Source organism: Glandiceps talaboti, chromosome 8 (genome assembly GCF_964340395.1).
Source record: "Glandiceps talaboti chromosome 8, keGlaTala1.1, whole genome shotgun sequence".
In the NCBI taxonomy this organism is placed as follows: domain Eukaryota; kingdom Metazoa; phylum Hemichordata; class Enteropneusta; family Spengelidae; genus Glandiceps; species Glandiceps talaboti.
Genome location: NC_135556.1, coordinates 6,321,036 through 6,335,354, shown reverse-complemented (window position 1 = coordinate 6,335,354; position 14,319 = coordinate 6,321,036). Strand labels below are relative to the sequence as shown.

Here is a 14,319-nt window from a genome sequence, read left to right as displayed (position 1 = left end):
GTTAATGTTGCATTCAAACAATTATTGTGTGTAGGAACGAAAATCTAAAGACTTTACCCTTATGGAAGGCTTTCAGTTTAAATGTGCTTGGTATTCTGTTCAATTCAGTTCATATTAATGTTTTCTTTGTTTACAGATCTTACCCATGAAGAACTAATATGACCAGAATTGAAGAGGATTATGCTATAGAAGAAAGTTATCAAACAAGAAGAAGAAGACATAAGTAAGTGTCAAATATTGCAATCTCTTCAAAGTTAGTTTTAATAACCCTGACCCCTTGATCGTGATGCCGATGTTCAAAGTGAAAAAGCCAAAATTATTCAAAGTGTGGATGTATACCTCTGACATCCAATGGCCATCCAGCTATAGTAATGTTTTATTTGTTTCCAGGTCACATCCATGAAGAATATGACAGAAAGCTATCAAACAAGAAGCCAACGTCTACAGGTAAGTTTCCAATTTTGGAATCTCATCAAAGTTTGTCTTCATAACCCAGACCCTTGATCTTTATCACAATGTCTAAAGTCAAATTGCCCAAATTATAAAGGGGGGGGAGGGGGGTTACACCTGAGATTCATGGGCGACTTTCAACCAAATCTAGCTAAGCACAAATGTTGTATACAGTAGTCCACATATGCATGTAATTATGTTTGATGACTTGTACAATATGAGTTGGATGGCAGTCATATTTATTGTTGAAGTCAGAATATTGAGCTGATAGTGGGAAAGTTACGTTTTTGACCAAGACTTGTTAATAATGTGTTTCCTTGTTTTTAGACCATGCCAATGCTACCAAGAAAATGTATTACCACAATTTATGACTTCAAAGCTGTCGAAAAAAAGCTATTATCAGAGAAAGAAGAGAAAAGCATTTTATTGAGCAGTTTGGTAATAATCTTCTTATTTTATGTACTTGCCAGTCATAAGGAAATTGTTTTCTTGATAGATGTTTTATTGAGGTTTGTGTTGAGGGAAAATCTTGGTTAAGAGTCCTGCAATACTTTCTATATTTATCTGAATTCACCATTGTTGGATCAGCATATGTGTAAATAAACAAATACCTGTGTTCATCATTCTACTGATGAGCTGATGATTTTTAGTACCATTTCAGTTGATTATGTAGTTGATATAAAAGTCTGGTAGGTAATTTACTCAGAATTACAGATGGAAGTTCCTGACATGGGATTATATAAAAAGATGAGAACAAGTGTTTTTGAGTTGTATTTCAGTTCTGTACAGTTCATAAAATGTATCTCCTGGTATTTCAGATCGTACTTGTACGTCAGGAATTTGTATTACTGGAATTGAAGAAGAAATCTGAAGAAAACAGGATGAAGTAAGTTTGACATCTTGCCATCAGTTGAATTGTTGTCTATATTCCACTTGAAAATACCCCAAAGCTCACTGCCTGTACTGAATAGAGTAGCCAGCTGTTGGTTTAAGACACTGGCTATGGACCAGATAAGAGCTTGCAAAGAAGTGTGTTAATCTTTAAAGTTTTATTGATGGAAGGTCTGTCCATTCATTTACATCTTTGTATTTATTATTTGTAATTTAGAATAATATTTGCACGAGCTTTACTGTGAATTAATATTGAATTACATGTATGTCAATGATTTTTCGATTGCAGGAATCAACAAACTCTCATGAGCACTTTGAATGCGCTGCACATAAAGAACTGTACCAAAGATAGGTGCACTTATTCATAGACATCTGATTCATCACCATGAAAACATATCACTGTCAACATGCATGCCAGCCTGGAGGGAGCCATAGGCATGTACCATGCTAGATATTATCAAAGACAGTAACCTTTGACTTTGACCTTCATATTCAAGGTCAGCTAGCAATTTACTCCATACTGTTAATATTTTGTACAGACAAATTTAAGTATATTGTAAACATACCTTTTAGATGAGCTTTCTGTGTAAAAACTGACCTTTGCCCTTGACTGTCAGGATATTATGAACTTAATCACCATCAACTTGTACAAGCAGAATTTGGACACTGATTAACATTACATTCCTGCATTTAATTTTGGGCTATTGTCCTTGAACATAATAGAACACAACTAGTTTGTTTGTTTTTATCACAAGGCCAGTTGGTTTGTTAAGTTAGGTAATGGTAATATTTTGGTGTAATTATAAATTTATGTTCACTGCGAAATAATCAGATATCTGGTATTTAATCCTCTTTCTCCCAACTAGTAGTTAGTTGTGTACAAACAAATATCCTACAGCGACTGGGAGAAAGAGGATTAAAGTCATCTGAAAATTGAAATTTTTGATTAAATGGTTATAAGAACTTTAGAACCAGCTGATTAGTATACAGTTGGGTGGGGAACTATTTACATCAGCAAATTGTGAAATTTAAGTAACATGATACAATTTTTCATTGTACTTCAAATGATAGACTTTGTTGCTTAATTTGTGCAAGCTTTGATCACTCCTTTAACCTTCTTTATGTAACCTTAACCTGAACTATAAGCTTTAACTTATAACCTTACCCTAACAATAACAATAACACTAACACTAACACTAACACTAACACTAACACTAACACTAACATTAATCCTAACTAATATATAATAAAAGTAACTCTATCTTTCGGTGGTCGTTAAGTTTGCTCAAAGAAACCAGGCAACTTGTCTAGTATTTGTAGTACAATGATAATTATGGGATTTACTGAACAATACTTTATGGGGAGTCACACAGGTTAAATGTTTGTTTATCCTTCATATAATTGTGGGGGTTTATCACATGGGTTGGTTGTTCATATTTGGTTGCTTAAACTTTACAATACCCTTTGTATTACCACTGCCATTCTTCGTACAAAGTATTTGAAAAGTATGTCCATCCCAAATGAAAAGTATCTCTTTTCCCTATATGAAAATGTTTTTCATATAGATGTAGGGGATTGATGTACTCTTCATTTAGGGAATGGATGTACTTTATATTTAGGGAAGTTTTATTTAGAGAGTGGAATTGTACTTTTTATTTAGGGGATGGATGTACTTTATATGTAGGGGAGAAAAATATTTTATTTAGGGGATGGATGTACATGTACTTTTTATTTAGGGGATGGATGTACTTTTTATTTAGAGGATAGAAATATTTTATTTAGGGGATGGATGTTCTTAACATTTAGGGGAGAGAAATATTTTGTTTAGGGGACGGATGTACTTTATATTTAGGGGAGAGAAATATTTTATTTAGGGGATGGATGTAGTTTATATTAACGGGATAGAAATATTTTATTTAGGGATGGATGTACTTTATATTAAGGGGAGAGAAATATTTTATTTGAGGGATGGATGTACTTTTTTATTTAGGGGAGAAATATTTTAGTTAGGGGATGGATGCACTTTAAATTAAGGGGAGAGAAATATTTTATTTAGGGGATGGATGCACTTTATATTAAGGGGAGATATATTTTATTTAGGGGATGGATGTACTTTATATTAAGGGGAGAGATATTTTATTTAGGGGATGGATGTACTTTATATTAAGGGGAGATATATTTTATTTAGGGGATGGATGTACTTTATATTAAGGGGATGGATGTACTTTATATTAAGGGGAGAGATATTTTATTTAGGGGATGGATGCACTTTATATTAAGGGGAGATATATTTTATTGAGGGGATGGATGTACTTTATATTAAGGGGATGGATGTACTATATATTAAGGGGATGGATGTACTTTATATTAAGGGGAGAGAAATATTTTATTTAGGGGATGGATGTACTTTATATTAAGGGGAGAGATATTTTATTTAGGGGATGGATGTACTTTATATTAAGGGGAGATATATTTTATTTAGGGGATGGATGTACTTTATATTAAGGGGATGGATGTACTTTATATTAAGGGGAGAGATATTTTATTTAGGGGATGGATGTACTTTATATTAAGGGGAGAGAAATATTTTATTTAGGGGATGGATGTACTTTATATTAAGGGGAGAGAAATATTTTATTTAGGGGATGGATGTACTTTATATTAAGGGTAGAGAAATATTTTATTTAGGGGATGGATGTACTTTTTATTAAGGGGAGAGTATTATATTTTATTTAGGGGATGGATGTACTTTATGGATGAAATTACGATATATGCCTACGCTTTTCTAGAGTTTTAAAAATATTTTTTATCTCTGGTTTTTAGTGCGGGGCCAAGTTTGGGTTAGCAATGCCTTAGTAACCCCTGTTGTTATAGAAATGGTAATGTAACCACTTTTGTATGGATTATTGTATTGTACTTGCATGTAGAGTATTTTATAAAAGTCTGATATTAAAACAATATAGTTGCAGCTTGTCAACGATGTCTGTTTGTGTGTGAAGCCCATGGGTGTAAGTAAACACAATAGATTACTTTGGTGAGATCACTTTTGACAAGTTTAGAGAGACACAAACTAAAACTACTATAATAATTGTATATATTGTGACATGACATATCAATGTCCATAGCTTAATCTGATCTAGTCAATCTGTGAATGGACATTGATATGATTACACACACAATACAGTGTATGTATCAATCAAATACAACTTTTGATTCAGTGTGGACTCCTGTGTATGTGGTAAAGACTCGGTGTTGACACTGCCATTAGTACAACATGGCTCGTGATGTTACCCCAGGCTGTAAAAACTGATCACTCCCTTTACTTGATCTAGTCAATCTATGAATGGACATTAATATGACTACACACACAACAGAATGTATGTATCAATCAAATACAGCTTCAAGTGTGCATGGTAAAGACTTTTTTCTATTTATTTCACTACAAATTGTACAAAGGGTACATAACAGAAAAAAAGAGGTGCAGGAAAAGCAAATAAGTCAATCAGCTACAAGTTCTGACAAAATTACTTCCAGCTAATAATTACACTAAAACTAAAAGAAAATGAAAAAAGAATAGCAAAATATTCCTGGTGAGGACCATGGATATAGTCCACTGAGTTGACACTATTATCATTACAATGTGGTTTCATCACTAAGACAACACTATCATGTACATACAATAAACTACAACAAAAATGTGTTTTGTTTGTGTCCACCTTAATCTTGTCAAATGTATGGGTGCTACACTTGTAATATAGTCACTGTACACTCAAATTTTCATTTTTGTCAGAATTTGCATATTTTGGAATATATAATTAGTTTGTTTATAAACCGCCCTCCGTCCTTGATTTTCCAATCTCAGGGTGATGTCAAATACAGAATTTAATTTGTGCAGCCTAACATCTTTTCAGTCCCCAAAGAGCACCAGCTAGAGGAGACTATTATATTGGGTGTCATGTGAGTGTCCCATCAATGCGTTCACCCTCATAACTCTGGTATGCACCAATTGATATCAACCAAACTTGACTGCGAGTCACATGTTTGTTTTGCAACTGATAATTTATGGCCGAATGGTGACTATATTTGTAAAAGTTCATAATATGCATTATAACCTTGGAGATGTAATGTAGGAACACTTTTCAAGTGCCTATGCCCATATTAACTAATAGTGAATCTTCTATTAAAATATTTGAAAAACATAAGTTAAAATGCTGTTGGATATGGAGAAGAGAAGAACTCCTGGCCCAGACTCGGTGATTAGGACTTGATCCCACCGCTGCCACCACATTGACAGATTTAAAGGCAAATGGTTGTTTCCCACTACTATGGAAATGTTTGTGATGACAGTGCATTAATCAATACTCGTGTTTGGATCTAATTGACTGAGCTGAGGGAAGGCTAAAACTGCCAAAGACTAAATGGGCACATTCCCTACATTGTCAGGACCGAGTCAACATTATCTCTACTCCAGAACATTCTCCTTAATATTAAATATAATATCTTATCTACCACACAGCATGTATACAGTATTAACATCCAGTTGAAATTAATCAATATGGCTGCCATATTGATCATTGAATCCTTTAGTACCCATTTTTGCTCTATGTACAGTTTCCCATTTATAGACAATATCATTTAAAAAAGTAAACGAATATCTCATAATGAAGGGATTTCATGAGTGCACATCAATTTGAAACTGTGTATTTATTTATTTAATACACGGTCCACAATGTTGTATCGATAATCAATACCAGAGCAACGCCGTTAAATTTCTCTGTATATCTGCCTGTGCCTATCATTGTTTCTGGGGGTTTTCCCCCTGGCAGATCTGCAGTTTTTTCTTCTATTAAGGCAGTGTTTAGGTTATTCATAGCCTTTGCGGTAATATTTTCAAGCTTTAAATAGCTAACGTAAATGTGAGTTTTAAATGAGTTTCTTATGTCACATAAAAATGCATTAATATTGCATGTATAGTAAAGTCACCGGTATGTTAGAGAACTTTAGGTGGTCATACCTAGTGTATAATTAAAACTGGAATCTGATGAGATGTGGTGATTTGTAGTGTCAATAACATGTAGTGTCCAAAATAGAAAGTGTTATTAATCCCTTCTGACAAGTTTATACTGACGAGTAGAACAATTTAGATTAACTTCTTATATAAACTATCTATGAAGATTACCATTATAAAACCTCCAAGTTCACTTTTGCCCCAAAGTGCGATGTAAGTGAAGCACTGATTGTGAAACAGTCAAGCATTTACACTACATGTTCTGTAACTAGTGTGGTAGCTAGGTAATACATGTATATGTATATGTATATGTATAGTTATGTTTGAATTAATAAATAATATTAAAGAATTCATGTAACAAACAGGGACAAGAACAAATATTGACATGTAACACATTTCAGACAAGGCTATATGCCATTGTAGAAAAGGATTGGTCTTCCATCACAATCCAAAACACAATTACCCCCCCCCCCAACAATTTTCAAAACAGCATGACTCTCCCTACTGTCAATTTCAAGAGCAGGGTGACCCCCCCCCTTCAAATCCACCCCCAGGCCGAAGAAACTGACCGGTCCCTAAGAGACACCGACCGTGACAACCACACTACAGACAAGTAACAAGACTGAATCAGTGAATGGGTTTAGGGAGCGATCAGTTTTTACGGCCGGGGTGGGCAGTGACCCCCTGCGATCCATCCACAAAAATCCACCACCCCCCCTGACTAATAAAAAAACCCACAGACCACCCCCCCCCCCCGACATCTGTTGACAAGAAACATTCTTCTTATTCTTGCAAAAGACACTCTAGATTCTCAAAGTACAATACAGCACACACTGCATAGTTAATTTTACTTGTTACATTTATAGTAATTTTAAGTGTATCTGGTAATTTGCTATCCCAAATCCATTGCTTCACCTGTATAAAGCTCTTTAGACAGGAACCCTATGAGAAGTATGATTGTCTGTTCATGGACATGCAAATTATTTATGGTTTACTAACCAAAAGTTCTAGGATATCTCTTAGATTGAGTGAACTATTACCATTATAGATTAATTCAGCTAATTATAAAGTACAATATTAGAAATGGAGTTACTATAATTGTAAACCTAGGGGTTTCAGTAAGTTTCAAAGTAGGGAGAGAACTTGAAATAGTGTTGGGAGAAGTGCACGCTACGTGCGTGTGTGCCTGCTATATAAGCGGCGGGGGGGGGGGGAGTAAGTGCTGTTTGAAAATGAACACCTTTTGGAGGCCATTTAAAGCACCATTCGAAGTAAAACACAACTTAGTTATATCACTAATTTTAAGTCATGAATTGGTGTAAATTGTTCATCTAATAAATATAGTCATGAATTGATGTAAATTGTTCATCTGATAAATATAGTCATGAATTGGTGTAAATTGTTCATCTAATAAATATAGTCATGAAGTGATGTAAATTGTTCATCTAATAAATATAGTCACGAATTGATGTAAATTGTTCATCTGATAATCATGAAATGACTCTTTCAAGAACCAAAGTTTATAAAAATATGTTTATTTCCTGGAGTGGTGTTGGCCTTTAAATGATCAAAACTGTGGCAACTAAGGTGTTGTTTACAGAAATCAAACAAACAAACAAACAAACAAACAAACAAACAAACAAACAAACAAACAAACAATGACACACACAGGACAACTAGAGAGAAAAAAATATACCAACACATAAAGATAACTATTAGAAGTACAGTGCATTGTGAAAATTTATTGTAGTATTTGTTTCCATAGAAACACTGGTATTATTCATTGCAATACATGCTGTAGTCTTTCTAATTTTGGATTTGATTTAGTATGTATTATTGTTTTCAAACTATATTATCAGGTTGATAAAGGTAAAACCTGGACATAATGACAGATTCAGCCACAGATTAGCTGAATTAGTTTGGGTTTCTTTGATATGGCTAGCATCCCATCCTTTGTCCAGAGTAGTCCAACCGTAAATGACCCAAATGTAACAAATCATTTGGGTACGACATCACTAATCACCTTAACAGTGAAAGTAAGTAAGTTTGTAGTGAACTTAATGTTATCTCCCTATAATTACATCCAGCCATCTGTCCATCCATCCATCCAGCCATCCATCCATATATAGAGATATGCACACTCAAACACACACACACGCACGCACACACGCACGCACGCAAGCATGCATGCATGCATGCACACACACACACACACACATGCATGAGCGTGCACACACACACACACACACACACACACACACACACACGCACACACACACACACACACACACACACACTCATTATGTAACTTATTTAACTCACCAAAGCTTATGTATATAATCAAAGCTGTGACAGGACAGCATTTTTTCCAAGTTACAGTGTTTCTGCTACGTTTTTCCGGTGCGTACGTACGGCCAGACACCCAGTCTTGGTGAAACACGTATTTCTATAAAGATATATATAAAAATTATAGCCAGAGAAAATCATATTTTGAGGGACCTGTTCCAACACCATCCAAATTTGTATAATTGAAATTGTAAACTGATATTCTTGGGTACGAACTAACTTACTTACGTATCATTTGTACAAGGTACTATTACAGTTACACACGTACACACCGTTACAGAATGCCTCTTGCAAGGAAAAACCTTTTTAAAAGATCGTTCGTTCCAACAGCTGTGTCTATTTTAAACTCACTGTAAAGTCATTTTAAACTCACTGTATGTATATGTATATGTATATGTATATATTGTACTTGTGTAAATTGTTTGTAAATTGTGTTTTGAGCCGAAAGACAAATTTCCGCATTTATATACGGATAATAAAGTTATTGACTTGAATTGAATTGAATTGAACAGACAGACAGACAGACAGACAGGCAGACAGACAGGCAGGCAGACAGGCAGGCAGACAGACAGGCAGACAGACAGACAGACAGACAGACAGACAGACAGACAGACAGACAGACAGACAGACAGACAGACAGACAGACAGACAGACAGACAGACAGACAGACAGACAGACAGACAGACAGACAGAGAAAAAACATTTATACACTGGAAACAATTGATGTGTTTACTACTTGACATGATCAGATATAGTCGCGAAGTTGAAATACCCGCCAAGAGTGTGCTGAGGATTGTGGGATATATAATCAATTTCCGTCATGCAGTCCAACTTCCGTCAAGCAAAAAGAAAGTTTTGTCCTCGCATATTAATGTTTCGTCTCCAAACATTAATGTTGCATCCTGTTTTAAGTAAATCTCGTCGATAAGAAAAGGAGGTTGTATGGTGACAAATGTTGTTTCTGCAGTCAGAGTATTAGATTGTAATGGACTTAAATTCATATTCCGGCTTGACATTTAAAATACTTTTTCCACAAATCAAATTTAGAGTTTTTTCACGAAAACTTGGTGTATTGCTCTAAGGATAAGTAATTTGCAATGAGGTATTTTAAGTCTTGTTAGAAAACTTTCGAAAAAACTAAAAATTAAACATTTTATCCCACAACTTAAATATTACCACTCGAAAATAAAGTTTGGGCCACACGAATAAAAATTTTCGTTTCGCAAATTAATTTTCTGCTCTGTAAAAAGAATTTATTTGTCACAGAAATTGTAGTTTTTTGCTTTGATATTTCTATATTGACCCAAGAATAAATGTTTTGTCATATGAAATAAAAGTGTTATCCTTTTATTAAATATTTTGCCATCAAAAATCAATTATTTATAGCTTAAATTTAGTTTTCATCTGTCACCTGTGGGCCGCCGTAGCCAAGTCTGAGCTAAAGGGATAACAAATCAGAAAATAAAACCATTTTTAATAGTAATATTTATCAGTTGCCTTTTTCATCTACATGTCCCGGGCCTTGGCAAAATCAGTATTCCTGAATGTGTTGTACTCATGGTCAGTACTCGACTGTAGTCTAGTTCCTGACGACCGTATTCCGATTTGACATTACACAGTACGGTGTGAAGATAACGTAGTGTAAAATCGAAATACGGTCGTCAGGAACTAGAGTAACTCGACCGGACCGTGACATAGCATGTACGTACCCTGTGGTATGTGCGGGAAGTGTTTTGCGTGGTTCTCGTCAAAATAAAAAATTGTCGGCAGGAGAAGGTGAAGGGGAAAAAATAGTTCCAACAGACAGAAAAAAAATTGTTGCGATGTGCTGAAATCAGCAAAATTTGGGAATCCGATTTTCTCATTTTCTCGTGGAATGAACGCACATTTGTGCATAGAATTCCACCCTGCTGCCTCTCAGTGTGGACTATTTCACAAGGAATATAATGAATGACATTCCTATATCTCTACAAGTATTTGGCCAAAGGTAAGCTTTTTCCTATTTGTACTAGTATTCGTGTTTTATCTTTAGTGGTTCTGACAGTGTCAAAAACTTGCCATGCCACTGTTACTCTTCTGCAGTGCTGTATGCTTTCAATATAGTAAGATCAATAAACCAAATTTGCATGAACAAAGGTAATACCTGTTAAATATTGCAGTACTTCATAAGCATGCTAACATAATTCACTTTGGGCTAGCTGTGTAATTATCTCACCTTTTTTATAGACACTTTAATGTTTCCTATCTTAATTAAAATGGATTTTTTTTTATTTTGAATACACAAATTTGTACCACATGCTGTAACATATTGGAATGGGTCACACTACACATGCCACATATTTACTTCCGTGGCTCCTGGTACTATTATGACGACTTGAAAGAAAGCAACACAGATGGGTCAGGAGTACAGCACTCACCAGATCAGTCAGCTCCTCGTGGATTTTTTACCAGTTATCTCTTGTACATAAAATTTAAATAGCAGAAGCATGGATTGTAAACTGCTACTTATTACTACTTACACAGAACAAGTTAGTTGTGAACCAGTGACATGTAGGTATAGTTATGAATCGCACGTTACTAAATTGGTAACCGAGAAAAAAATTGCATGATAGCTTCTGCATATGGAAAAAATAATTTTGATACAGGACTAACAATATATAGAAAAAAAGTTTGCTGTCACAGTGATGGTAAAAAAAATTGCTGCCATATCCACTTCCTCCAACCCCCAGAAATCAAATCGTTCTCCCCTAAACAGGCTACCCTCCCGATCCCTTTCAATTACTTAATTTTCCCGTGACTCGACACTAGTTTCGTTCCCCTCCCCCGACGATATGTCATCATTATATACTGTATTAAAGGGAGCCCGCCCCCCCCCCCCCCCTTCGTAACTAGCTACCGACGGCTCCAGCTTGGAATTTCAGTATAGGTTATGTGTCCTAGTCCATCAATTTTACGTGCACAAAGCAACAGTTCCTTACGGTTCTAAGGAATATGTATTTTTTTGTTACTCTCAATAGCTTAATGCAATACATTCAAGTACAGCGTATAACTATCAACTTCACTACAGGCGTACACTTATAATATAACATATATCCGTCTGTTCATGTCATCGTCGTAAACTTCTGTCCTCTTTACGGTAAATTTAATTTACGCTCTATGACCATCATCTTATTTGCGCCAGATCAAAAAATGTCCTGAGAAAAGCGCCCGCAACGGCCAAGTTTTCAGTTTATATAATGACTTATTAAGAAAAAAAACCCGCGGGCACTCATGACAACTTTGTTACAGTCACATACACATGCACAATAATAATCTGTCGATGTTCTGATCATATCAAACGTATATTGTTTTATTTTGTTATTATTAAAACGGCAGTGATATTCATATGTATTCACATAGAAACCCAAATAGGCTAATTTATTGAGGGCATAATGTTTGCTGCACATTTACAATGCCCTCACAGTATAGTCTACTTACTGAAGTATACTTATCAATTACTTACAATTGAAGTAAAACCCTAGTATTAAGAAAACTATGAAACCTTCCAATGACGTAATTTATTATACGCATAATTACTCAAAATGAAAACGTGAGTGAAAACGCATAATCATGAAATCATAATAAAGTGTTGAGGGAATCCGTACTATGCAATCAAGTGTTCTAACAATACCAGAACACATCGATATTAACAGTATACTGGAATAGCTTAATCGGTGTTTTATATACAACTGCCGACATCAAACCGTGGATGAACGGAACATGTCACAAACAGAGAAAGTAAACAACTGAGCTGGACTCATAACACTTTACACAGCATGGTGGAAGTTAAGACTTGTATTACATTCTATCATTTGATAAGAACAGTTTTATGGCCACTTTACATAAGAGTTCATCACCTTCACAAACAAATTTGAAGTTCCCCCGGCATTTCATGCACACATAAAAAGGCCATAAAACTATTCTTATTAAATCATGAAATGTAATACAAGTCTCTTCTGTTCCAACACGCTGTCCAAAGTGTTATTAATTTTCAATTCATTTTCTTTACTTTCCTTGTTTGTAACAGATTCCGTTCGTCCACAGTCTGATGTCGGCAGTAGTAAGTATTTTCACTAGAGAGTAAAAAGTGTATAAACTCAATTTGTGCAATTTTAAAAGCAAAAGAAACTTCCACACACCCACACCAACCCATACACACACACACACACATACATGCACACACACACACATACATACATACATACATACATACATACATACATACATACATACATACATACATACATACATAATCAAACACACGCTGCTTTTCGGAAATAATCAGTTTTAAACAGCCTTTATTTACATAAATTGTATCTACAGTTATTTCATTTAAACAACAATTAAATATATACATAATTTGTCAAAACACCATGATCTAAATTCTTTGATATTACCCCAAATTCACCTTAAGTTGCTAAAGATCAAAATGAGCAGCTGCATTTTGTCTGAAAGTAATACCAGTATACAGTTGGAGTCAATCCGTGGCACATTGCGGCCAGTACGGCGATTAGCCAAATTCGAATTTCATTTATTGAAACTTGAAATTAAATATTTTACTGGCTAGAATTTACCATGGATTGGCGCCCAAACAACACTTACAAGAGCGTAAAGGTCCAGAGAGCTCATTTGAATATTCAGTTTCTCTTCGAAAAGCTGCTAGTTTATCAATCGTAAATGCATTCGATTTAGTGATGAAGTAATATTACACATACGGTCTTCAATTTAAGGTTTGTTTTCATTCCATTTTGAGAAAAAATATTTAAATTTCATGTAAATAAAGCAGTGCTTGTTGTCCAAATCTCACTTTAAATATTTCAGACGAACAATTTGCAGCTTAATTACTTTATACCGAATTCATTAAATCTTCCATTAAATATCTACAGCATAGTTGACAAATGAAAATATATATCAGTACTAGGAACTCGACAGAACTGTGCATTTCATGGACGGTACATCTTTCACCTATTCACTCCTACCTGATAGCGAGTGGACATTTTATGTAAATATTGCAGTGAATCGGACCATAATTGGTCCATCAAAGCATTGACGTCATGCAACAGTTTGCATAATGAAAGTCTTTTTCGTGTTTTTTTTTTCCACACAGAGAGCTCGAGAGCCTATCTACAAAGTCTTTTGGCAAGTTTGAGCATGTTGGCAAAGGTGGGTTGAGTTGAACTCGTCAAAATCTTGTAATTCCGTTCACAGATATAACGTTTCTTGCTGCATGCCAAATGTACTCAACATCATGGTTTTGTAGGCTTGCCAATTCGTCTGGTCTTGAAGCCGTTGTTGTAGGCTGTTTTCTGATGGGTATGGTCGTAACTGATTGGGGAAGACAAAGACATGATTTAGATATCTTGATAAACAGGAGAGTCAGATCCTTATTACAATTAAAATCACAAGACCTCAAACAAAAGTCGTCTGGCTCAACAAAAATCTTACCAACAGTGGCAGTTTTATCGTCTGACTCAACAAAAACTTGTACAAACAGAGATACTGTTAAGCCAGACGATAAAATGTAGCAATGTTAATAAGATTTTCGTCAAGTCAGGCGTCAGCAGGTTTCAGGTTTCGTGATTTAA

At 35.0% G+C, this 14,319-nt stretch overlaps 1 protein-coding gene and 1 long non-coding RNA gene across 4 annotated transcripts in view; one reads left to right on the top strand and one right to left on the bottom strand.

The window, feature by feature from the left end:
- Positions 1-843: 843 nt before the first annotated feature.
- LOC144438670 (uncharacterized) lies at positions 844-1,670 on the top strand. The gene is made up of 3 exons (XR_013481081.1): positions 844-888; positions 1,269-1,336; positions 1,631-1,670. It is a non-coding gene; the product is annotated as an uncharacterized LOC144438670 (long non-coding RNA).
- Positions 1,671-13,049: 11,379 nt separating this feature from the next.
- Positions 13,050-14,319, bottom strand: part of LOC144438884 (cyclic nucleotide-binding domain-containing protein 2-like) — a 44,418-nt gene continuing 43,148 nt past the window's right edge. For all 3 annotated transcript variants that reach the window (XM_078128099.1, XM_078128097.1, XM_078128098.1), the window contains one exon: positions 13,050-14,059. In XM_078128099.1, coding sequence (XP_077984225.1) covers positions 13,937-14,059 — 123 coding nt within the window. In that variant the 3' untranslated portion in view covers positions 13,050-13,936. The remainder of the gene's footprint in view (positions 14,060-14,319) is intronic.